General features: G+C 40.0%; 1 protein-coding gene across 1 annotated transcript in view; it reads left to right on the top strand.

Annotated features, from left to right (window-relative positions):
* The window catches only part of WWC2 (WW and C2 domain containing 2), a 166,518-nt gene that overhangs the window by 56,469 nt on the left and 82,421 nt on the right, over positions 1-27,628 (top strand). The window contains exon 2 of the mRNA XM_075197254.1: positions 20,955-21,064. Within this exon, the coding sequence (XP_075053355.1) occupies positions 20,955-21,064 (110 nt within the window). The remainder of the gene's footprint in view (positions 1-20,954; positions 21,065-27,628) is intronic.

The following is a 27,628-nucleotide window of genomic DNA, read 5'->3' as shown; positions in this document are numbered from 1 at the left end:
GTGCTATCCTCTAGCTGATATCTAGGGATGGGTTGTCCCAAAGTGTAACCCCTTTAAGAATCCAGGGGTTTGAGATGGAACTTTTCAACCACCTGCTGATGTATGCACTTATCTGATCTGACCACAATCTTTTCCATCACATGCCCAACTGTTCATCCAAAGATCGGTGGCTGGGGGGGGGGGGATGTGAGTAAATTGCTCCATGTCCCTCTACATACCATCTTTACTGAGACATGACCCTCTTTCTAATCTGCTTCTCGTGCATTGCTCTGGGCTGCAGACTGTCTGAGTTCTCCATCATGAATTTGCAGCCCACAACCTGCGCAAAACATTCCCAATTCATCCCAAACTGCCCAATCACGCTCATGATCTGATGATGCTCTATCTGCTTTCTGTAAGTTCTTTTAGAGCCACAAATTAAGACTGTCCAGGGAGGTATATGGATGCAGCCGGAGCGTGACCTGGTGATGCCATATTGACCAAAGGCGAAAAGAAAAAGGGAAAGAACTGGATCTAGAATAAGGTGCAGTCTCATATTGCACCTATTTCCAGATCCAGTTCTTTCCCTTTTTCTTTTCACCTTTGATAAATTCACTTACTGGATAGCAGCACCTCAACGACATAAGGGCTGCAATAAACATCTTAGAAATCTAAGACTATGATATAAACAATATGTTAATAGAGATATGTAGTCTTATTTGTTTAACTAGTGCGACAAAACCCTGCTTTTGAAATATTGATGCTATATTGACGTTGTGAAGGGACTTGGTAACAAGACCCTACCCAGCAATTACATCTGCATTTCTGTGTGAGTCACCCAGTCATACAGGCCAACAAATAGGTGAGGAAATCAATCAGATATTAGGTTTGATCCGTTTAGTGCAGTATAGATTGCTGAAAGCAAATCTCTGATCTGGTTGCTATAGTTTAGAGCACTTTTGCGCACCTGCAGAAATTCCTGTTTGAAAATTTGTGACAAATTAGAATACCTGCTGAACCTGCTCAGATAGCGTTATATGTGTGAGCTGGGAGTTACCTAAATAAAATATATTTGTTGATAATAATATGAATAACAGTGCTACCCTGTGATTTAATGAACATAGTACGATAAGAGCTGGTCAAGCCTCCGTATATTTTATAGTGGTCTTGGGAAATAATACATTTTCAATATCATTATTGAATGGTTTGCAAACTGACAGTTTCGCAATGAATACTGTTGACCATAAAATATTAAGATACATTCCAGTGGTTTGTGTCTAGAATAGCTCATGAATTTTTCAGCTATCAGTCTAAGGGTAAACTTTTAAAGCACACATTTCCATTCTCTGCTTAGTCAAGCTGAGATCCATTACAATGGCCTTAGACAGTGAGAGCCTGTATTCACAAAGGCTGTGGGATACATGGTCAGTCTGTAGAGGACTTCTGTATTTTGTGTGACCGTATGTAACACACAGATGAGGTATCTGTTTCCCTGTATCTGAAGTGATGCAGATAAAAAATATTGCCTATTTAGTCTAGTCAATTGACAATTTTTTTTTTTTTAGTATCACATTGGCATGTGAGTAAAACATGGGTATATGCTGTGTACAGGGGCAGGCTGGGTTGGGGGGCAGGGGGGCATCTGTTCCCTGGGCCGATCCCATAGTGGGCTACCTTGGGCTGGGGTCACAGGAACATTTTAAAGGACAAAAAATGCAGATGGCCCAAATAGGCCGCTGAGTCGAGTCTTGCCCCCTAGGGCTAAAATTTGCCAGCCCTTCCCTAGCTATTCAGCACAGATAACTTTATTTTTATACTTAAAGTTTTATTTGTTTTATAATAAGTCTTAACAAAATCATAGTGAAATGTGACAAAGGTAAAACAAGAGGAAAAATTGGTCATGTGGGTAGTACCTGTAAACAAAATAAAAATAAAATGTCAGGATATATACAGTGTGTGTGTGTATGTGTATATATATATATATATATATAAAAATCTATATCTTACTAGCTGAAGTACTTGGCATTGCCCAGGTTTAAATATAGAAGTCATCAATGAGTTCATCATCTGCTATTTATATAGAGTCACTAATTCTGCAGCGCTGTATAGAGAACACACTCGCATCATTCCCTGTCTCATTGGAGCATATAGTCTAAATTCCCTAACACACACACACACACACACACACACACACACACACACACACACACACACACACACACACACACACACACACACACACACACATCAATTTGATAGCAGCCAATGAACCTACCAGTATGTTTTTGGAGTGTGGGAGAAAGCTGGAGCACCCCGAGAAAACCCACGTGAACATGGGGAGAAGATACAAACTCCACACAGATAAGGCCATGGTCGGGAATTGAACTCATGACCCCAGTGCTGTGAGGCAGAAGTGCTAACCACTAATTCATTGTGCTGCCCTCAATGCTTTGGATGTAGCTGTCAACATTTTAAAAATGATTAGCAGCTAAGAGATGTCATTCACATCCATCCAATGGAAGACCCAGAACAGGCTCCCCAGGTCAAAGTTTTGCCCAACGTACGGCAACAAGTGGTCCGACTGGGACCCCAAACACTCCATTAGGCATCCCAGACCTATTGCCACCCGTGTGTGAATTCTTCATCCAAAGCCATCCAGTGGAAGGTTCAGAACAGGCTCCCTGGGCAAAAGTTCTGCCCAGCGTTTTCGGGCAAGGTTTTAGGGGGGAGTTGAGGTCTCAGTTGGACCTCCCGTTGGTGTATGCTGGGCAGAACTTTGACCCGGGGAGCCTGTTCTGGCCCTTCCACTGGATAGATTTGGTTGACAGTTACATCCAACTCAATGGTAACTTAATAACATGAAGATTTAAACCCAGGCAATGCCAGGTACTTCAGCTATTTCATATTCTAGCTTAATATATAGAGAATATGACCACTGTAGTTGCAGAAGGCAAGTTACAAACCAGTTTCCTTTTGTTTAAGTTGGTAATTGGTCTGTTTAGTAAAACAAAATATTCAGGGTCAACTATAATCTGTGTTTTGTATAATTTTTGTGTCATGAGAGAAAAAGACCTTGATAGGTAGTTCTGTAGTTTTAAGGGTGCCTGCTAAGATATGGCATGGTTAAGGTGCGCTGCTAACCGCTGGCTCTTTGTCAGTGCTAGGCCACTGGTAGCTTTAGATTGAATAAGGACTGATTTAATAGTTTGTAGTCTATTCTGCCACACAAAACTAGAAATCTGTGTTTGGAGTAACTTTTTTGATTCATGGAATAGGATGATATGAGGAAAATCCAACATTCTGGATAATTAATGTTAATGGCTGTGATCTTGCCTATCCATAAAATGGAATTTCTGGGGGTGGGTTTCAGTAGAGGTTGGAAGTTAACTTTGCATAAAGTGTCAAAAGAGGTGCGATAAGAATACCTAGTTACTTAACCACTGTTTGGAACATTTAAGTTTTATGGATAGCAATTTTTCTGTAAGTTTCCATGGACTAATATTGAGGGCTTTTTATAATTTCTAATTCATCAGGAAATTGCAGAACCTGGAAAGTTCTATGTAAAGATTTGAGATGGATATTATCGGGTTAGTAATGATGAATAAAATATAATCCGCAAATAATGCTATATTAAATCCTTTGGCTCCAAGAGACAAACTTGAGATGTGGATTTCCGAGAATCCTCTCTGCATGAAATTTGATTGGGAGAACAAACTGTAAGGCGACTAGAGCACATTCTTGTCTGGTTCCATACAAACATCCTGTTGTGGAATGAGACCTTTGTATCAAAATCATTGTGGCCAGGTCACCAAGTGCCTGCGGTGGCCATCTTGAAATGGGGTTAAATCACCGGCGCTAATTTCCACTTTGAGAGTTTCCCTGTCTCTAGCATTTTTAGAACTGCATCCTCCATTTTATCTTCCTACCTGCTATGTTGGCTATTCCTACATTATAGTCAGATGTTGGTTTTTATATTTTTTCTTTTTAGCTCGCTTTTGAGCACATTTTTAGCCTCTTAAAGAAAATCTCTCAAGTCATGTGTGAATTTGCTCATTTGTTTGAACATCTGTTCTAATTTCTAATTTTATTTCTTTTTCCAGCTCTAAAATTTGCCAGAATTTCTCAAAATTTTAGTATCCATTTGTCGAACCAGTTTGCATATTGGACGTGCAACCGGGTTTGACCATTTCTACTGCTTGCTTTTTGTTTTGGTACCATGGCAAGGCTCACAAAAGGCTGCTGTTAATGGATGGCATTTAAGGAAGCCACATTGGGCACCCAATAGAATAGATAAAGTCCAAGTCCTACCCCCTAATTTCCCACCTCTCCCCTTCCCTTTTATCCCCCCTTCTCCTATCCCCTATCCAAAAAAGTGGTTAGGCAACTACTCATCTTTTGATAAGTTTATTTGTATGGATTACAGCTCTGTTCGTGAAACCTGATGTTAAATGTCTCAACATAACCTAATGAACCACCTTACAGGCTCTGTTTAATATCTAAATGTTGTTAATTAGCAGACGGCTAAAAATAATACTCAATTGTATTTATACTGCTGTCCACATATATATTAGAGATGTTCAGGCTCGGTTCCTCGAGAACCGAACACACACCCGAACGTAGGGGATCCGAGTAACGAGCCGAGCCGGCTCAGTACTCTTGCGCGTCCTCGGAATTGAAAACGAGGCAAAACGTCATTGTGACGTCGTCAGATCTCGCAAGTTTTGAATTCCTTTTAAAGATGCAACATCAAGGGTGGGAGGGAGGGTGGACCCCTATTTTTCTTTTCTCCCACTGCTGTGTGCCAATGTGTCCTAGATGTGCTAGGAACTGCCGTGTGTTTGTGTCATTGCTCTGTCGCTTACTATCCAGCCAGGTCGCTGCAGTCTTTGTATAAAAATAATATTGTGACCTGTGAGGTGGTCAAAATTGATTGCAAATGACTTGAAATAAGTGTTACTGAGGTAAATAATAATGTAGGAACAAAAAAAGAGCAAACTTATGTGGTTTTAGCATATTTTAGGTTTTGTTCTAAAAAATCCAAAACAAAAAAACAAAACACACGAGGGTGGTTTTGCCAAAACCAAAACACAAAGCTACTCCAGATATAAAAACCAAAACCAGTTCTCGGGGGTCAGTGAGTATCTCTAATATGTATACACTGCACCATTTTCAATAAAAATAGAATTTACAAAAAAAGTCTGCTGTTACATATGCTTTTATGCTACTTCACTGTTATTTTTGAATACATGTATATGATGTTCTTCAATTATGTAGAGATATTGTAGTTTATTTATGTAATCATTGTTTATTTCCAGGGGGTGATACCTTATGACATGACATAGCTTGTTGATGGGAGGTGCTGAATGCAATAAGATCCTTTCAATGGCTTCTGCCTTTTTTAGGAAACTTTTTTTTTTTTTTCTTCTGTTCCTTTTCCAACTGATAACCTCAGTGGGTATAAACCCTAATAACACATATTTATACATGTGAAGGATTTTCCTATTTTATGAGCATTCAAAACATTAGAGTCTTGCCTCTCTCTTTCTTATATAAGGTCCATAGGTCAGCTGTGGAAAGTTGTGTAATGACCTTTGTACATTGAGAGTATGCCAGAAATTCCAGCCATTTCATTTGCTGAGTTAACTTGTTTCCTGTAATTAGGTGTAGGGTATGGAAGTTTAATGACATACTAGCATAACAGGCCGTCTAATATTTATTCATTTAACTGGGTGTCTCTTATCAGCCAGACCCTCATTATATCCTAATCAATATTAGCATTAATGCTGCTCTAGGAAAGATTTACAACTACTTGGCTGAATAACTTTGGAGCGAGGTCCCTCCTTTCTATCGTTGTGCCTCCTTATTGTTTCTGTGTCTCTGTCTCTGGGCCAGCGTAAGTTCTAATTGATGAAACAAATAAACTTTATTTTCTTCCTTAGGAAACCATGATTTCTATATCTGACCATGTTGCTTAGGTACAGGTATAATGGCCTAGCCAGTTATTAACTATATACCACCTAACATTTAGACATGTAAAATCAGGACCAAATAAGCCATGCCCTTGATCCGCCCGTGCCTACACGATCCGCCAAGCAAAGCCACTTTCGGATGAAACTCCGCCTCTTTTGCAGTCCACGCATAAGGACTGTACTTTTTCTATTTTACTACACCAGACTGATCACATCAATGACATAATTTGGCACATATTTAATAATGCCCTGAACATATCTGTGAATTTTAATTTGGTGCAATTGGATGGATGTGCAAAACTAGAAAAATTAGATTCTAAAAAAAGTACTGCAACAAAATGCCATTAATTTTTACTGAGATGTAAAGCTACCTATACAAACTACAATGTATTTGTGTGTGATCGCTACAATGTATTTGTGTGTGATCGCTACACAAACAAATCACCTGATGATTAATATTTGGTCAAACCAAAGCTTTTACCTACAACAGCATCATATGTAATGCAGACTGACAACCTGCGGATCTCCAACAATTCACTGTTTGCCTACCTCTGATCCCAATCAGTTTAAGATTAGAATGTTCATGGCATATTTTGGTTGTTTGGTCTTTAGAAGTAGCCTATTTGTTAAGGACATAAAATTACAAACCTGTCGGAGAACTTGGTGCAATATTGAATGTTTGCTAAACTATAACCAACATTTTAGTTCTTTGTTGTACAAATAGTACAGTTTATAACAACAAGCTGAGTATAGCAGACAACATTTCCTAAGACACAAAATATTAGTTAAATAAAGTTAGAAACGTTTCATATTCGTTCGTAGGATATGCATTCATTATCTGACAGGGTCCAATATTTTCTATATGAATGAAGCACTGTGCTAATTTAACAACTTATTAACTATATTTCATAAGACCAAGTCATTTCAACGTTCAGGCTTTCTTCTGTCTCAGCAGTCTCTATATTTGCCAGCAGTATTTATTATTGGTGAATTTTTATTTATAAAGCATTTTACTGGGAAGATACTCATTAAGAGTCGCCTCTTGTTTTCAAGTACGTCCTTGATACACTATATTCCATACTTTGCCTATTTTTGAAATATAATTTCCAGGAGACCTACCCGAATTTTGGGAGTCTCCCGGACATTCCGGGAGAGTTGTCAAGTATGTTATAACTTGAGACGACCATACTTTTTATCTAAATCTTGTTTATAACATTATATTAACAGTCATTGTAGCATGGCGAGAAACTGCCACATCTGAGGAAAGGTCCTCTGATGTGGTCTTTGAGAGTCAGGAAGCAGTCCCACCCATGCATCATAGGGGAGTAGCTTTGGCCTATTTAAGGGTTCAAATTCAGTCTAGTCTTAGCTGGTATCTGGGGGTGAAGCCAATATACCCAGAAATTTGTGCATAGCTTTGGTTTAGTGTTCACCTGTATTTCTGTGTCATGCTGCGGATCCTCATAATAAAGCTCCTGTTTGACCCAGACTCAGGTCTCTGGCTGGTGGCTTGATGTTAACCCACTACAGTCATTCATAGTATTCCCCAATATGCTATTACATGTAAATGTACTTCACACTTCTACACATTTCTGTTTCCTGTGAGGAACACAGATGACCTGTCGGTGTATAAGAGAACACAGCTTTTCATTCTTCATACTATAAGATAATACTATGTGACATTCAGACTAAATGATGAAATAACATTCAGTGCTGTTGGTACAAACAACATTCCCCCTATTCATTCATCACAAGTAATACGGATCTTTTCATGATATACACAGTTTTGACACCTTATGCTCACCTGGTAAGTTACACATAAACAAAAGTCTCCAGCAGCAACTTGCATTCAATTGAATTATATGAACAGACTCTCCGCACAAGATGCTAAATCGGCACCTGTTAATTACCCCATGGGCCAGCCTCCATTCAGAACGAATCCCATCCCCTGCCTCACAGTCTCTGTAGTGGTGTGATCAGGGTTACCTCAGTGAGTTCAACTCAGAACCCTGAGCCCAGATCTGGCTCTGATTTGTATAAAAGAGACCGATAGGAAGCTCAGGGGGCAGAGAGTTGATGACGTGAATAGCATCATCACAATGTGTTCCACCCAACACTTCCCTATTGGGCTCCACTTTAGGGAGATTGCCAGGTTCTGTCTGGAGTCCGGCAGAACACCCAATATTTCAGGAGTTGGCGAGTATGCCATATACAGTTGTTTTACAGACAAACAGCTGCAATCATTACAGTTAGACCAGTTACCCACTGGCATTGCATTCTACATAAAAAAATGCAAGTGCAACCTGCATGTGAAAATACATATAAAATTTATGTGTATTTACATGTTTTGTGATATGTGGTTTATGTGTGATCTACCCACATTTGATATGCACAGGGAACATTCTTATGCATTTGCATATGTATCCAGATGAATATGGCATAGAACGTTTACCATTCGTTTCCACGTAGAAACCACTTTGAAATGAATGGGAGAAGGTCTGCTAGTAAATAAATATATTTAAAACATTATTTTTTCACCCCCCCCTAAAGTCTAGTAGCAGCACTATACATCCTTGACTGGTTGCCACTAAAGCAAGGGGGCAGCAATTTTGTGGGTCCCTTTTAAGTGGAAACCGGAACCCCAGGATAGACAGACTGGGCTCGTCATACTAGAACAGGCAAATTCACACCATAGTCATGGGGGTATATTTACTAAACTGCAGTTTTGAGAAAGTCGAGATATTGCCTTTAGCAACCAATCAGATTCTAGTTATCATTTAATTAGTACATTCTACAAAATGACAGCTATAATCTAATTGGTTGCTATAGGCAACATCTCCACTTTTTCAAAACCGCAGTTTAGTAAATATACCCCATAGTGTCATATATAGTATTAACCAGCACCAACCAAGTTAGCTTGTGACTGGAGACTTCATGGGGATGGTGTAATGAACGGGTCACCCACCTCCTAAAGACTTCTAACTTTAAAACTAATGAAGTTTAACATTTGAAAATAAAGTTGAATTAAGTAAAATGCTCCTAGAAACCCTCGTTCACCACTTACTGCCATAATCCAATAAGAAGTCTTGCATCTCGGTTATCTTGTGGCATTATTGCACATTTTAATCCAAAAGGAAATATTCTTAGTTTGTAATCCAAAAGTGGAAGCAAAACCAAAATCTGCTCTTTTAATCCAAAGGGAGATGTCTCATTGTTCATTGTTAGTTTAAAGAAGATAGTAAAGCCAGTTTGTTTGTTTTTAATGTAAACAGGAAACATCATCTTGTAACCTGCTGGAAATTAGAAAAAAAAATGCAGGTCCATTGATGTGTATGGGCCATTCACTTATATAGCCCCATTCATTTCAATGCAACTTTTACATGTAGTGTGTAAATGAAATGGCTTTAGAATAGGGATGAGCGCACTCGGATTTATGAAATCCGAGCCCACCCGAACGTTTCGGATCCGAGTCGGATCCGAGACAGATCCGGGTATTGGCGCCAAATTCAAATCTGAAACTGAGGCTCTGACTCATAATCCCGTTGTCGGATCTCGCGATACTCGGATCCTATAAATTCCCCGCTAGTCGCCGCCATCTTCACTCGGGCATTGATCAGGGTAGAGGGAGGGTGTGTTAGGTGGTCCTCTGTCCTGGTAGATCTTGTGCTGTGCTGTTTAGTTCTGTGCTGTGCTGTTTAGTTCTGTGCTGTGCTGTGCTGTGCTGTGCTGTGCTGTGCTGTGTTCTGCAGTATCAGTCCAGTGGTGCTGTGTGCTGTGCTCTGTCCTTCTGAGGTCAGTGGTGCTGCTGGGTCCTGTGCTGTGTCCTGTTCAGTCCAGTGGTGCTGTGTCCTGTGCTCTGTGCTTCTAAGGGCATAGTTATTTCCCCAATATTTCCCTGTGTTTAAAAAAATAAAAAAAAGTTTTTTAAAAAAATACCAAAAACTACTTTAATTTTTTGTTAATTACCACAAAATTTGCACAACCAATCCTGCAGTATAAGCCCATTGGTACTGCAATATTACCAAGTTCACACATTCAGCAGTAAAAGTCCAGTGGTACTGCAATATTACAAAGTTTACACATTCTGCAGTATCAGTCCAGTGGTGCTGTGTCCGTGCTCTGTCCTGCTGAGTTCCGTAGTGCTGCTGGGTCCTGTGCCGTGTCCTGTTCAGTCCAGTGGTGCTGTGTCCTGTGCTCTGTGCTTCTAAGGGCATAGTTATTTCCCCATTATTCCCAAGTTTTTAAAAAATAAAAAAAAAGTAAAAAAAAATAAAAAATTTAAAAAAAAAATAAAAATATAATAATTATAACCAAATTTGCAAAACCAATCCAGCAGTATAAGTCCATTGGTACTGCAATATTACAAAGTTCACACATTCTGCAGTATCAGTCCAGTGGTGCTGTGTCCTGTGCTCTGTCCTGCTGAGTTCCGTAGTGCTGCTGGGCCCTGTGCCGTGTCCTGTTCAGTCCAGTGGTGCTGGGTCCTGTGCTCTGTGCTTCTAAGGGCATAGTTATTTCCCCATTATTCCCAAGTTTTTTTAAAATAAAAAAAAAGTAAAAAAAAATAAAAAATTTTTAAAAAAAAAAATATATAATAATTATAACCAAATTTGCAAAACCAATCCAGCAGTATAAGTCCATTGGTACTGCAATATTACCAAGTTCACACATTCTGCAGTATCTTGTGCTACATATAATGGAGACCAAAAATTTGGAGGATAAAGTAGGGAAAGATCAAGACCCACTTCCTCCTAATGCTGAAGCTGCTGCCACTAGTCATGACATAGACGATGAAATGCCATCAACGTCGTCTTCCAAGCCCGATGCCCAATCTCGTAGTACCGGGCATGTAAAATCCAAAAAGCCCAAGTTAAGAAAAAGTAGCAAAAAGAGAAACTTAAAATCATCTGAGGAGAAACGTAAAGTTGCCAATATGCCATTTACGAAACGGAGTGGCAAGGAACGGCTTAGGCCCTGGCCCGTGTTCATGACTAGTGGTTCAGCTTCACCCACGGATCTTAGCCCTCCTCCCCCTCCCCCCCCCTACAAAAAATTGAAGAGAGTTATGCTGTCAGCAACAAAACAGCAAACAACTCTGCCTTCTAAAGAGAAATTATCACAAATGCACAAGGCGAGTCCAAGGATGTTGGTGGTTGTCAAGCCTGACCTTCCCATCACTGTACGGGAAGAGGTGGCTCGGGAGGAGACTATTGATGATGTAGCTGGCGCTGTGGAGGAACTTGATGATGAGGATGGTGATGTGGTTATTGTAAATGAGGCACCAGGGGGGGAAACAGCTGATGTCCATGGGATGAAAAAGCCCATCGTCATGCCTGGTCAGAAGACCAAAAATGCACCTCTTCGGTCTGGAGTTATTTTTATCCAAATCCAGACAACCAATGTATGGCCATATGTAGCTTATGTAAAGCTCAAATAAGCAGGGGTAAGGATCTTGCCCACCTAGGAACATCCTCCCTTATACGTCACCTGAATAACCTTCATAGTTCAGTGGTTAGTTCAGGAACTGGGGCTAGGACCCTCATCGGTACAGGGACACCTAAATCCCGTGGTCCAGTTGGATACACACCAGCAACACCCTCCTCGTCAACTTCCTCCACAATCTCCATCAGATTCAGTCCTGCAGCCCAAGTCAGCAGCCAGACTGAGTCCTCCTCAATACGGGATTCATCCTAGGAATCCTGCAGCGGTACGCCTACTACTGCCACTGCTGCTGTTGCTGCTGTTAGTCGGTCATCTTCCCAGAGGGGAAGTCGTAAGACCGCTAAGTCTTTCACAAAACAATTGACCGTCCAACAGTCGTTTGGCATGACCACAAAATACGATAGTAGTCACCCTATTGCAAAGCGTATAACTGCGGCTGTAACTGCAATGTTGGTGTTAGACGTGCGCCCGGTGTCCGCCATCAGTGGAGTGGGATTTAGAGGGTTGATGGAGGTATTGTGTCCCCGGTACCAAATCCCGTCGAGATTCCACTTCACTAGGCAGGCGATACCAAAAATGTACAGAGAAGTACGATCAAGTGTCCTCAGTGCTCTTAAAAATGCGGTTGTACCCACTGTCCACTTAACCACGGACATGTGGACAAGTGGTTCTGGGCAAAGGAAGGACTATATGACTGTGACAGCCCACTGGGTAGATGCATCCCCTTCCGCAGCAACAGCTGCATCAGTAGCAGCAACTACAAAATGGCGGCTCGTGCAAAGGCAGGCAACATTGTGTATTACAGGCTTTAATAAGAGGCACAACGCTGACAACATATTAGAGAAAATGAGGGAAATTATCTCCCAGTGGCTTACCCCACTTAGACTCTCATGGGGATTTGTGGTGTCAGACATTGCCAGTAACATTGTGCGGGCATTAAATATGGGCAATTTCCAGCACGTCCCATGTTTTGCCCACACCATTAATTTGGTGGTGCAGCATTACCTCAAGAGTGACAGGGGTGTGCAGGAGATGCTTGCGGTGGCGCGCAAAATTGCTGGACACTTTCGGCATTCAGCCAGTGCCTACCGCAGACTAGAGGCACATCAAAAAAGCATGAACCTGCCCTGCCATCACCTCAAACAAGAGGTTGTGACGCGCTGGAACTCCACCCTCTATATGCTGCAGAGGATGGAGGAGCAGCAAAAGGCCATTCAGGCCTACACAGCCACCTACGACATAGGCAAAGGAGTGGAGATGCGCCTCAGTCAAGCGCAGTGGAGACTGATTTCCGTGTTGTGCAAGGTTCTGCAGCCATTTGAACTTGCCACACGAGAAGTCAGTTCCGACACTGCCAGCTTGAGTCAGGTCATTCCCCTGATCAGGCTGTTGCAGAAGCAGCTGGAGAAAGTGAGGGAGGAGCTGGTAAGCCATTGCGATTACAGCAAGCATGTAGCTCTTGTGGATGTAGCCCTTCGTACGCTTTGCCAGGATCAGAGGGTGGTCACTCTTTTAAAGTCAGAGGAATACATTCTGGCCACCGTGCTCGATCCTCGGTTTAAAGCGTATGTTGTGTCTCTGTTTCCGGCGGACACAAGTCTACAGCGGTGCAAAGACCTGCTGGAGAGGACCGTGACATGCCAACAGCTCCACCCTCATTTTGGAAGCCCCTGTACAAACTGGCTCTATTTTACCTTAGTTGTTCCCCCTCCAGTGTGTACTCGGAAAGAGTTTTTAGTGCAGCGGGGAACCTGGTCAGTGAGCGGCGAAGGAGGTTGCTTCCTCACAACGTTGAAAAAATGATGTTTATAAAAATGAATAATCAATTCCTCAATGAAGTACAGCACTGCCCTCCAGATACTACAGAGGGACCTGTGGTTGTGGAGTCCAGCGGGGACGAATTGATAATGTGTGATGAGGAAGTACACACTGTAGGGGGAGAGGAATCAGAGGTTGAGGATGAGGATGACATCTTGCCTCAGTAGAGCCTGTTTAGTCTGTACAGGGAGAGATGAATAGCTTTTTTGGTGTGGGGGCCCAAACAAACCAATCATTTCAGCCAAAGTTGTTTGGTAGGCCCTGTCGCTGAAATGATTGGTTTGTTAAAGTGTGCATGTCCTATTTCAACAACATAAGGGTGGGTGTGAGGGCCCAAGGACAATTCCATCTTGGAACTTTTTTTTTTGCATTATATGACCAATCAACAGTCGTTTGCCATGTTCAAAAACTAAAACCAAATTTAAAAAAATTCAAGAAATTAAACCAAAAGTAAAATGCCCTGTCATAATTTAAAACAAGAGGTATTGACGTGCTCTAAAACTACTGTATTGTTGTTTATATTTTATAAACACTACACTTGAAAGCTTGAGTCTTTCAATAAAAAAGTAACTGTCCATTGCACGAATATTTGCAACAGGGACAATTTTAGGGTTAAGAAAGTCAACTAATAACACTTCGACGCTGTCTGTCTTTATAAACACTACACTTGGAAGTTGGAGGAGGTATTGTGGCCCCGGCACCAAATTTACTACCGGGGCCACTCCACTGTGCAGTCCATATTTAGGTGTATCAGATATTAAACAACGGTGACAGTTGATGCCCAATTTTTTAATTATATTGTGGCCTCGGTACCAAATTGTGTACCGGGGCCACCACACTACGCAGTCCAGATACTTGTTTGGTGGAATTCAGACCAGTTGAGGGTTTTATTATTATATTGTGGGGACCACTCTATCTATACCACACTACAACTCTATACCACTCTATTTAATACTTTAATTCTATTTAATACTTTAATTCTATTTAATACTTTAATTCTATTTCATACTTTAATTCTATTTCATACTTTAATTCTATTTAATACTTTAATTCTATTACTAATTACCATAAAGAGGAACTGCCGCTTCTATTTAATACTTTAATTCTATTAGTAGTTACCATAAAGAGGAACAAAATAAACCAATTTTACCAAAAGTATAATATGACTTAGACTTACAAACACTACACTTGAAAGATGGTGCCTTTAAATGAAAAAGTCAGTCTTCATTGCACGACTATGTGCAACAGGGACAGTTTTTTGGTTTACAAAGTCAACCAATAACACTTGGACCCTGTCTGTCTTTAACATACTTGATGGGATCTCAATGACGAATTGTCTGTACCATGTTTGGAGGAGGTATTGTGGCCCCGGTATCAAATTGGGTACCGGGGCCACCCCACTACGCAGTCCAGATACTTGTTTGGTGGAATTCTGACACGTGGAGGGTGTATTTATTTTATTGTGGCCCCGGTATCAAATTGGGTACCGGGGCCACCCCACTACGCAGTCCAGATACTTGTTTGGTGGAATTCTGACACGTGGAGGGTTTTTTAATTATATTGTGGCCTCGGTACCAAATTGTGTACCGGGGCCACCACACTACGCAGTCAAGATAGATAGATGCGTATCATAGATAAAGTACATTCAGTGGTGTGGGGCAAATTGAAAAATATTCAAAATGCACTGACATTATCAAAAACAAGAGGTTGTCACATGCTAAAACTCCAACATGTATATGATGGAGAGGATGGAGGAGCAGCCGTATGTGTAGTGTAATGCAGACCTGTTGAAGGTTTTTTATATATTTTATTGTGGTGCCCAGTGCCCACTCCTCTAGGCAGTCCAGGTACATTTATTGGTGCGATTCATAAAAGTTCAGGGTTTTTAATATATTGTGGTGACCCACTCCTCTACGCAGTCCAGGTACATTTATTGGTGCGATTCATAAAAGTTCAGGGTTTTTAATATATTGTGGTGACCCACTCCTCTACGCAGTCCAGGTACATTTATTGGTGCGATTCATAAAAGTTCAGGGTTTTTAATATATTGTGGTGACCCACTCCTCTACGCAGTCCAGGTACATTTATTGGTGCGAATCAAACAAGTTGATGGTTTTCTTATTATATATATTGTGGTGACCCACTCCTCTACGCAGTCCAGGTACATTTATTGGTGCGATTCATAAAAGTTCAGGGTTTTTATTATATTGTGGTGACCCACTCCTCTACGCAGTCCAGGTACATTTATTGGTGCGATTCATAAAAGTTCAGGGTTTTTAATATATTGTGGTGACCCACTCCTCTACGCAGTCCAGGTACATTTATTGGTGCGATTCATAAAAGTTCAGGGTTTTTAATATATTGTGGTGACCCACTCCTCTACGCAGTCCAGGTACATTTATTGGTGCGAATCAAACAAGTTGATGGTTTTCTTATTATATATATTGTGGTGACCCACTCCTCTACGCAGTCCAGGTACATTTATTGGTGCGATTCATAAAAGTTCAGGGTTTTTATTATATTGTGGTGACCCACTCCTCTACGCAGTCCAGGTACATTTATTGGTGCGATTCATAAAAGTTCAGGGTTTTTAATATATTGTGGTGACCCACTCCTCTACGCAGTCCAGGTACATTTATTGGTGCGATTCATAAAAGTTCAGGGTTTTTAATATATTGTGGTGACCCACTCCTCTACGCAGTCCAGGTACATTTATTGGTGCGAATCAAACAAGTTGATGGTTTTCTTATTATATATATTGTGGTGACCCACTCCTCTACGCAGTCCAGGTACATTTATTGGTGCGATTCATAAAAGTTCAGGGTTTTTAATATATATTCTGGTGACCCACTCCTCTAGGCAGTCCAGGTACATTTATTGGTGCGAATCATAAAAGTTCAGGGTTTTTAATATATATTGTGGTGACCCACTCCTCTACGCAGTCCAGGTACATTTATTGGTGCGATTCATAAAAGTTCAGGGTTTTTAATATATATTGTGGTGACCCACTCCTCTACGCAGTCCAGGTACATTTATTGGTGCGATTCATAAAAGTTCAGGGTTTTTAATATATATTGTGGTGACCCACTCCTCTACGCAGTCCAGAAAGATACCTTGTTGCAACGTTTTGGACTAATAACTATATTGTGAGGTGTTCAGAATACACTGTAAATTAGTGGAAATGCTTGTTATTGAATGTTATTGAGGTTAATAATAGCCTAGGAGTGAAAATAAGCCCAAAAACTTGATTTTTAAACTTTTTATGTTTTTTTCAAAAAAAATCCGAATCCAAAACCTTAAATCCGAACCGAGACCTTTCGTCAAGTGTTTTGCGAGACAAATCCGAACCCCAAAAATAACGAAAATCCGGATCCAAAACACGAGACCTCAAAAGTCGCCGGTGCACATCCCTACTTTAGAAATCAATGGGAAAATTACCAACAACACCGCAAGTTAAATCACTTGTGCAAACCCCTAGTGGGTATGTACAAAATACGTTCCCATATATATGGAGGACCTTCTTCAAGTTCATTGCCAGAATTTGAATGTACTAAAATAAATCAAGCAGCATTAAAAAAAAATTCATGCAGACGCATGTGCGAATGCATATGGCTATGGATGCATTGAATATAATGCGTTCTATATTAACATGCATTCGAATGCTTTGCTCTGAAGTTAAAAATGCAAGTCAGGAGCATTGTTTAAATGTCAGTGGGCAACCTGCCTTGTAAACATGTTCGTAGTGCTGAATGACAGAAGTTCTCTGACAGGTGTCAGATTTTCGTTCCTGAGGTAGGTAGCCCGGTAGTGGAAGGCAGAACATCCAGACTCCTAATTGAATTTAGGAACCATTGTAGACTCCTGGACATACATCTTGGGTAGTAACCATTGTTAGTTGCAGGAATAGTCTGTTCAGTTATTTGGGTAATTTGTCTAGAAAACATTTGGCAGGATGAATGGGCAACGTGAATGTCTAGAGGCAGCCATGCTAGATCTGTTATCATATCATAGTGGTGTTTTTTTTTTTTTTTTTAGTAATACAGAAAAACCAAATGGCAAATTAAGTTGTAAAGAGCATCAAGATTGTTAAAGTGAATTTGAAGGGATGTACCATAAGCTACATCCCTGTAATCTATAATTAACAATAGTATATGTTGTATGATGCACTATGGCCATAGATGTTGGACAGGATTTGTTTCTTTTTTTTAAACTTTTTATTTTTGAACTGCATCAGTTACATAACAAAAAAAATACACATGAAAATTCCAACAAAGATTGTACATATCAGAAAAGGCCTATATGTCTGGTAGATCAAACAAATAGACCATAAATAACAAATAAAGTAGTAAAAGTATACAGCATATAGTAATACAGGATTTATTTCTATACAGCAATCCCAGCTTGGAATAGATTTTGGATGGCAGAGTGTTTATATGCAAACCAAATGAAAGCGTAGGATCAAACCATATACCCAAGCAGTGGCGGAGCTACCATTGGTGCAGCAAGTGCTGTGCACCGGGGCCCATGGAGATAATGGGGCCCACTGCACAGGGAACTAGTGATCTGTGGGTCACGGTTCCCTCCTCCCTGCTTGTGTGTATATAGCATAGTTGCCTACTCTCCCAAAATGCCTGGGAGTCCTCCTGGACTCCCGGGAGAGCAGGCTAAGCTCCCAGTTTCTAACCACCGAAGCAATACAGTGGTGTGGGCGGGGCTTAGGAATCAAATCGCTCTTTATCCTGGCCCCGCCCCCTGCTCTACGTAGTCCAAAAAGGTGATGGATGTTTAGAGGATGGCGCCAAATGACGCAACCCGTCCAGCCCCCAACAGGCCCACCTCCCCCGATCTCCCGGAGCAAGCCTTGACAAAGTTAGCAAGTAGGATATATAGATATATAGATATAGATATAGATATAGATATATATATATATATTAGAGATGCTCAGGCTCGCTTCCTCGGGAACCGAACACACCCGAACTTATGGGATCAGAGTACTGTGCCGAGTCAGCTCGGTACTTTTGCCTCATTTTCAAATCCAAAAAAGCGCGAAACGTCATTGTGAAGTCGTTGGATCTCGCGAGTTTTGGAATCTATAAATACCGCCCTCCACAGCGATCTAGCGCCATTTGAAAGAGAGACACAGAAGGGGTAGCACACTGTGTAGAGCAGTTGGTCAGCCAAGTAGATAGAATTGAAAGAGGAGGGGGTAACAGTGTTCAAGAAAGTTTACAGTGAAATTCAGGAGAGCTCCATTGCTAATTCCCATTGCAGAAAAATACAAATATTAGTGCTGTCAGGGTTGGTGTAATTCTGCAGTCAAATTCTACTGTGTTATATAGCTTACACACAAAGAGAAGAGCTCAATTGCTAATTGTCATTTCTGAAATACAAATACTAGGCCTTGCAGGCTTTTCTTCTGACTTTTCTTTTCTGCCACTGCTGTTTGCCAATGTGTCCTAGATGTGGTAGGAACTGCTGTGTGTTTGAGTCATTGCTCTGTCGCTTAGCATCCAGCCAGGTGCAGTATTTGTCTGAAAGTATTTGAAAACAATAATGTGACCTGTGAGGTGGTCAAAATTTAGTGCAAATGACCTGAAATTAGAGTTATTGATGTTAATAATAATGTAGGATAAAAAAAAGAGCAATATTACGTGATTTTAGCATATTTTAGCAACTTTTCTAAAAAAATACAAAACCAAAACACACGAGGGCGGTTTTGCCAAAACCAAAACACAAAGCTAATCCAGATCCAAAACCAAAATCACTTCACGGGGGTCAGTGAGAATCTCTAATACATACACATACACACGCTATCTATCTAATACTGGGCGAATTATTATGTAAAAAACAATACCTGCTTTGTCTGCCTTCCAATCGATTTTGCATGATGCATTCATGGGAGTATTTTTGTTTAATTAAAAAAATAAATGCATGCATCTGTTGAATTGTTAATGTTGGTGTTTACAAGTAATTACTGTTATAATTAAAAGTATGTGTTTTATGTTTGAAAGCTGTCCCTGCCCCCAGAAGAGGTATAGAGGGCATTGGGATGTTTAGGGTTTAGGGGAATGCCAACAATCATGACTGGGGCAACCTAAAATTCTGGGTACAGGTAGGCAGGGCAGCCAAGAGAAATGTTGGGCTCCGCTAAAACAATTTTGTGCCCCCTCCCCCTCCACAGGCGAGTAAGAAAATGGTTGCGTCAACATAGAATTGGGGGCATGGCCGACATGGGCGTGACATATGACATATATGTGTTAAAACAGTGTTGCTCTCGCCTACCTGTTGCTGCAGCTTTCACAATCTGGTACTGACTGGATTCTTGTATGGATCCTGGAATGTGGGACCTGTTTGGAAAATGTATAGATATATGAAATATGGAAAACTGAGTAATACGTGAACACAGTACATAACAAAGATCACGCACAGTATATGATGCATAGTACATTATAAAAAATAAAATACATTCATCATCACGCCACCTCCCAGCCAGATCATGTCACGCCACCTGACGCAATATGACACCCACAGCCCACTGTACTTACCTATGCTGTGCTTGTGCTGCTGACATCCATCAGAGTGAGCAGGGAAGCTCTTAGTCTTGCGAGATTTAGAGCTCCTCAGTTTGCTCTGCAGTCTGTCAGACAGTAGATGTCACACACTGTCCGGGGACTGGGAGGGTACATTTAGTGTTCCTTTTACCTTGTCCAATGTAACTTTTGCATCCTTTTCCAACTATGCAACTATGATGTAAGTCAGCCAGGCTGGGAGTAATGCTAGGTTCACAGAAGATTGAGTAGAATTATGATAATGTACTGTAGGACCTTTTATTGAGTTGTTGACTGAACATTACAAGGGAGACTGAGGGATAGAAGTATTAATGACATTCATTTGTTTTCCTTTATGTCTATGGATTTTTTTTATATTAGCACTGCTTGCACACTGCTGGTGCTGTAGTATTTTTCATGGACTAGAGTTCTTCCACTGAGAGCCAAGATGGGTGAATATCTGGAATAGCGTCTTGATCTTGTCAGATCTTTGCTAAAAACAATTCCTCAATATGTTATTAACATTTAGCATTCCTTGTGAACTCATTATTTTGGGGATTCTAGACAGCACTGACAGGAGTTCCATCATAAGGCTCTCTGTATTCCAAGCACTCCTCTGCAAAAAGAATTGCAATAAGAACGCGCTAGTTTTCCTGACCTGACAGTTGCAATCCGTCATGAAGATTTATTGAGCAAATTATATCTGCTTGATTTTATGTATGTTAGTGTTCTGTAAATTATGTATAATTTTTTTTTAATACTTTATGTGCAAGTTGTGAGTATACAATACATAGAAAATAAAGGTAAACTTGGTCTACAATAAATAAAAAAGAAAAGGAATGCATTTAAACGTACATAGAGTTTATCACAGGCCATAAAATTTAGAATGAAAGTATGGAAATACAAGCCGGAATAAATTGGCCAGAGGTAGCTGTGGCTGTATGGAAAGGAGCATAGATAAGGGTGCAGAAGCATATTTGGAGGGATTTCAGTATACTATTTTAAAAGTAAAAATTAAAGGCTTATTATCAGCATTGATTCAGTACTCTGGAACTCTTATATAATGATACATCAAAGCATATGGATCTTATGTATGTATTTCAAATTGCGTTAGCTCTGTATAATGTAACTTTTGTGTATCTAGTTAATTAATTCAAATGACCCAAAACTGAAAATCCTGTGTTGTGTTTTGTTGCAGGTTAACAAAACCCTTATCGTTTGCTGACTGCGTTGGTAATGAGCTGCCGTGGGGATGGGAATCTGGCTACGATCCACAAATTGGAGTCTACTTTATTAATCATATTAATCGTAAGTGATTCATATATGCATATATATTATGTTTGTGTTAGAAAAACAAGTTTGTTCCCAATGAGAGTTTGTGTAAAGGAATGAAACCGTTTTGGTTCTTGGGCTATAATGTTCATATTTTTAATAGAAACTTTTTATTTTTCGTTATGGGGAGAACAACTTCCAATGTTGAATCAAAGTAGGCAGTAATTGAGTTAATATTTGTATTCCTTTTTATTGTTAAGGCTTGTCTGTTTGTGTAGGTGATCTATTTGTGCTTCTTCATTATTGTTTGTTTGTGTTGTGCCATCATATTATTATGCAGCGCTTTCCAGAGAATATTGTATAACTCTCACATCCGTCTCCACCAAGTTGGAGCCTAAAGGAAAACTAAACGTAAAATGCAGGTTGCCTTATAAATAGATTGCTAATGTTCTGATCATGGGTGAAGTAATTTAATATGTAGTCCTGCGTGTCTGGGTTAACTGTATTGTATTATGTGACCCAGTCTAATTTGGAAGATTAGAGAAGGGCCTTTGGTATAAGCGTACCATATGCTGAAGCTTATAGCAGCAGCTTGGATTGTGCAAGCTTCTCTTGTTAAACACTCTTGGTGTCAATCATCTCAGAATATTAACCACTTTAAATCACAGCCATACTTAATCACTCTATTGTGTAAGCAGCGCAGAGGGCTGGATAGATGTACACTTTCACAGCAATTATAAAACAAATTCCCCTTTGCCACTATGCTGCCTCCCCATAAATTTATTATGCAAAACTAACTTACATAATTAATTGGAGAACTGTATTCTATTCGCAAAAGAGATCAAATTAGCTCATACTTGCAACAAAATACCATGAAACAGCTGTTCCAGCTAAATTTCTTTTCTGGCAAGTGTGTATCTATATTGTGCTAAAGTATCTTCTTGGCTGTGTCCTTGTTAATTAGACTTTAGATGTAATGGCCCTATGCTTCAGGCAGCATGGACACTAGAAGAAAAAGTACACCTTACATACTAATATATTGCAAAGTCCATATATCAGCAAATTAAGTGATATACCTAAATAACTGGAGTGTTTAGACTTGGCTCAATCTATCTATCATGCGGCTTTCATATCCATTTGCTGTCATTTGCAAAATAAAACGGGATGTTCCAGCATGGATATATTTACCCCTCTGCCTGACCTCCGGTCAGTAGTATAGTGGTAGGGTGATTTAGTATAGTGACATCTCTCCCCTTCCAAGATTGGTCAGTGCTTGCATAACTGGTCATCCATTTGGGTGTCACCATTTTTTCAACTAAAGTTTTCATACCTTTGGCGCTTTAAATGCTGAGGATTTTCTGGTTGCTTAAATATTAGTAATGCTGCTACTTGGTGGACGCTGGGCATAGAGTTGCACTTAGCTAGCTATCGCCTTCTTAATAAGCTATTTTCAGGGTGGGCCATTAATGTCTTGCATCAGAAGCCCATTGAACAGAAAGGACCTGTCATCATTGGTTGGTTAGGGTTATGATTTATGACTGAAATTACTGGTGTGTTATGTTTGTTGGTTTATATTCCTACCAAATAGACCATTATATAGATATGGAGCTGTTGCGTAAGGTTTAACATGTTAATTTATGAATGGTGATGCTATGTAAACATTCCCGCCAGTCCATTTGCGGACCATGCGTATGGATCTACACAGCTAAGTACGTACATTTTGCACAGGAATTGGGCAGATAGTGAGTATTTCAGAGTGCTGCAGGTTAGGTGCAATATGTGCAAAATCCATTTAAAGAGGTATTTTTAACAAGATATTTAAATTAAATGTGCTGACTGGTGTCGAAACTGCACACATATAGATATGATCGTCATTTTATGTGGCATTGCAGGGCTAATTCACATGTGTTTTTTTTTTTACCAAAATCTCCCAATTAGTTAAGAAGCAGAGGTCTTGCACTGAGTTACTCATCATGCTTGGAGAATTTGAAAAAGGAGCTGGGCACGTGCACAATGCCAGGACCCTGCTCTGGGATGACTAAGCTTCCCAACCTGCTGTGTCTTATCCTTTAAGCCCCCAAAATGACCTGAACATGATCATAATACTAATTTATTTCTTTTGTATAACCAGCAGAACACCATATACCCATAACAACATATATAGTATAGAGAATAAGAGAAGTAATATTTTACAATTGGCCAAATACAAAGTTTAAGAAAATATACTAGTAAGTGTACACATGTCTGCTGTGACAGCTACAGTGCATCCGGAAAGTATTCACAGAGCTTCACTTTTTCCACATTTTGTTATGTTACTGCCTTATTCCAAAATGGAACACATTCCTTTTTTCCCTCAAAATTCTACACACAATACCCCATAATGACAACGTGAATTTTTTTTCGAGATTTTTGCAAATTGTATTAAAAATAAAAAACGAAGAAATCACATGTACATAACTATTCACAGCCTTTGCTCAATACTTTGTTGATGCACCTTTGGCAGCAATTACAGCCTCAAGTCTTTTTCAATATGTTGCCACAAGCTTGGCACACCTATTTTTGGGCAGTTTTGTCCATTCCTCTTTACAGTACCTCTCAAGCTCCATCAGGTTGGATGGGAAACGTCGGTGCACAGACATTTTCAGACGTCTCCAGCGATGTTCAATCGGATTCAACTCTGGGCTCTGGCTGGGCCACTCAAGGACATTCACAGAGTTGTCCTGAAGCCACTCCTTTGATATCTTGGCTGCCTGCTTAGGGTCGTTGTCCTGCTGAAAGATGAACCCCCGCCCCAATCTGAGGTCAAGAGCGCTCTGGAGCAGGTTTTCATCCAGGATGTCTCTGAACATTGCTGCATTCATCTTTCCCTCTATCCTGACTAGTCTACCAGTTCCTGCTGCTGAAAAACATCCCCACATCATGATACTGCCACCACCGTGCTTCACTGTAGGGATGGTATTGGCCTGGTGAGGAGTGGTGCCTAGTTTCCTCCAAACATGACGCCTGGCATTCACGCCAAAGAGTTCAATCTTTGTCTCATCAGAGCAGAGAATTTTGTTTATCATGGTCTGAGAGTCCTTCAGGTGCATTTTGGCAACCTTCAAGCAGGTTGCCATGTGCTTTTTGCTAAGGAGTGGCTTCCGTCTTGCCACTCTACCATACAGGCCTGATTGGTGGATTGCTGCAGAGATGGTTGTCCTTCTCGAAGGTCCTCTTCTCTCCACAGCGGAATGGTGTAGCTCTGACAGAGTGGCTATCGGGTTCTTAGACACCTCCCTGACTAGGGCCCTTCTCCCCCGATCGCTCAGTTTAGATGGCCGGCCAGCTCTAGGAAGAGTCCTTGTGGTTCAGAACTTCTTCCATTTATGGATGATGGAGGCCACTGTGTTCATTGGGACCTTCAAAGAAGTAGATATTTTTCTGTACCCTTCCCCAGATTTGTGCCCTGAGACAATCCTGTCTCGGAGGTCTACAGACAATTCCTTTGACTTCATGCTTGGTTTGTGCTCTGACATGCACTGTCAAGTGTGGGCCTTAAATAGACAGGTGCAAATCATGTCCAATCATCTGAATTTACCACAGGTGGACTTCAATTAACCTGTAGGAACATCTCAAGTATGATCAGTGGAAACAGGATGCACCTGAGCTCAATTTTGAGCTTCATGGCAAAGGCTGTGAATACTTATGTATATGTGATTTCTTAGTTTTTATTTTTAATAAATTATCAAAAATCTCCTAAAAAAAAAAAAAAATCACGTTGGGGTATTGTGTGTAGAATTTTGAGGAAAAAAAGGAATTTATTCCATTTTGGAATAAGGCTGTAACATCAAAATGTGGAAAAAGCGAAGCGCTGTGAATACTTTCCGGATGCACTGTATGTTATAAGAGAGCTGTGCTGCTCTGTAGTGCGGATTGAAGGATCAAAAATCGCTAGTGCTTGTAACGTTAAAGGGCATAGTCATGTTTCTTCTGGGATTTATAAGCACAGCTATAAAGTAATGGCCTGTAAATAGTGATACGAATATAAAATATCAGATTATTGTTTTGTTTTTTTTCCTGTTTGTTTAATTGCTTTTTAGATCTTGTTGTTGGCTATTTCTTTTTGCTCTATTCACTCAATTAGTTTTGTGGCAAGTCTGATCCATTCTAGTTGCAGCTGGATTTTTGGGGTGTTGGAACCTGCTGATCCTCATACATCTTCTCTGATATAATCTCTCATTATTGACAGGAAAATATTCTCCACAGCTATCTGTCATAGGCTATCGCTACTTTCAGTTATTACCCAGTATCCATAAGTGGGAACGGAGACAGAGAAAAACAATGAGGTGTGTGACGTTCACAGCTGGACATCCTCGATTTGCACCCAGCACTGTTTCTGCCCTGCTACTTGGCAGGTCTGGGTGATCTGAATAGGAGATGTTACCACAGGAGATTTATTACCCTTTGAAGCTTCCTACCTGCATATTACAATGTGAAGATCTTGGGTTGGGCATCCATGAATAACACATGACTATATTTACATCTTAGTATGAGCATAATGTCCAATTAATTTTCCAAATGCTTATAGAGTATTTGTGTGATGTAAACTATGGCTCAAATTTATTGTGCTTACTTTAAAGAGGTATGGGTCCTAATGCATTTCCAAATGTGGTCATAGGCATAATTATGTGAGCTATTGATGACAATTTAAGACAACAGTTGTTTATGTGGCATTTTAAATTATTTTTAATGTAGTTGGTGCACTACATTTTCTATGAAATAGAAATCTCTCTCTATATAAAAGAAGAAGTTTGTTTGTTGGCAAATATCTTCCACAACTCTCAAGGTAAAGATACCAAATCTTACATAGTTTTTTTAGTATTAAAAAGTAAGCTTTAAGACCACATAGCAACAGACAGAGCGTCAAATATTGAAAATATCATTTTTTAGCTGTAAACAACAATTGACTGCTGAAGGAAACCTCGGCACAACACGACATAACGACATAACGACAACGCGACAAAGCAACAAATTTTATTTTCTAAATAGCATTTTTGGTCTATTTACCAAATAATTTGCTAATATATAAAACCTGCTACACATTACAAATTGCATCAGCGCAACACCGGGTGACCCTATAAGTGTTTAATAAAATGCTTGCTAGCTCCTGTGTTTCATTGTTATGCTTAAGCCGAGAATTAATTGTGATTTAAATTTTTGTAAACCACAGTTTGAATCCTGTGTTTTTGTCAGTATACAATGGTGTTTGGTGTTGTAGCATAATTGGTTTGATTTGACAGTTGCCGACTCCAATAGCCCACCCTTTGATGTTGACTAAATTTTAGTAATTTGTATTAGTTTATAAATTGGGGTATAGCATTTCATCAGAAAAGTGTCACATGACTCCCTTTCAAATATACAAACCAAAGCAAAAAGTAAGAAATTGCTAATTAACTGGACAAATCCCCCACTAGATGTCTATGAGGTTAAAAATAATAGTTTGTTTTCTTGGTTCTGAAGGGAAACAAGCTGCTTGTAGTTGTCATAATAATGTTTGTAGTTAATATTTTTAAAAGCTGCTTGTTTCTTCAGCTGTGGAAGAAGTATACATGTAAATGACACGTTTGTGAAAGCCTGCTATTTAGCATACTGTGCTGGGCATTAGCATAAAGTGTCAGCGAGGTTATATTACACATAAACCCATCAACAACATGCCAAGAAAACAAGCCAGCAGCTTTTAAAGATCTTTCTGATTAATTTGGTATTTTTAAGTGGCGGGTTAACATATCCACACTTAATTTATTCCCAAGGGTTAGAATACAGATTAAAAAATGTGTGCTTTTTACCCTATCCTAACCCATGCCTACTTAATTCCATCACATTTTATAAATGTTTTCTAAATTAATATTTTAGCTCTTGGTTATACTGTTTAAAAATAGCTGCCCATCAAAAGTGAGACACATTTTATATGAGGATAGTCATTAAAATGCAATGAAAAGAAATTTACAGCCTATTCATAAGTATGAAACCTGGTTTATTAGTATTTATAATGTAATTTAGTATTATTATTGTTATTAGTATTTGTAATGTAATAATATAGGGAAATCGTATTACCAACTAAAGAATAGTCTGGGCCAGAGGCGGAACTAGCGAGCTGTGGGCCCCGTTGCAGGGAGGAGAAAATCGGGGCCCCCGACCCTCTGCATCTTATATGCAGCGGACCCCATAATCTCCATGGACCCCGGTGCATGACACCTGTCGCACCAATGGTAGTTCCGCCACTGGTCTGGGCCTAAAACCTGTAGGAGCTGTAAAAATGCAGGAACAATATAAAAAAAATGCAATTGAGTTTGTTGCTTACATTTACTTTACAATTGGTGTCTGCTTTTTTAAAAAAGCAAACAAAAAACCCATTTGGCAATATGATAAGCAAGCTGGCATTGCTGAGGGTGGTGCCAGTCTGTTCCCCAGTGTCATGATGTGGGGCAAATATACTTGCATCACCACGTTGTTTACGCTGTATTTAGAAAATGCATAGTTTTGTAACAAGCCCAATCTAGATACTGGTGTTCCTTTTTTTTGTGCAGAAGTGTCACCATAAATTCATGTTTTTATGATATG

This window comes from Mixophyes fleayi, chromosome 1 (genome assembly GCF_038048845.1).
Source record: "Mixophyes fleayi isolate aMixFle1 chromosome 1, aMixFle1.hap1, whole genome shotgun sequence".
NCBI classification, from domain to species: domain Eukaryota; kingdom Metazoa; phylum Chordata; class Amphibia; order Anura; family Limnodynastidae; genus Mixophyes; species Mixophyes fleayi.
The sequence above is the reverse complement of the archived record's forward strand: the minus strand, read 5'-3'. Positions and strand labels throughout refer to the sequence as shown.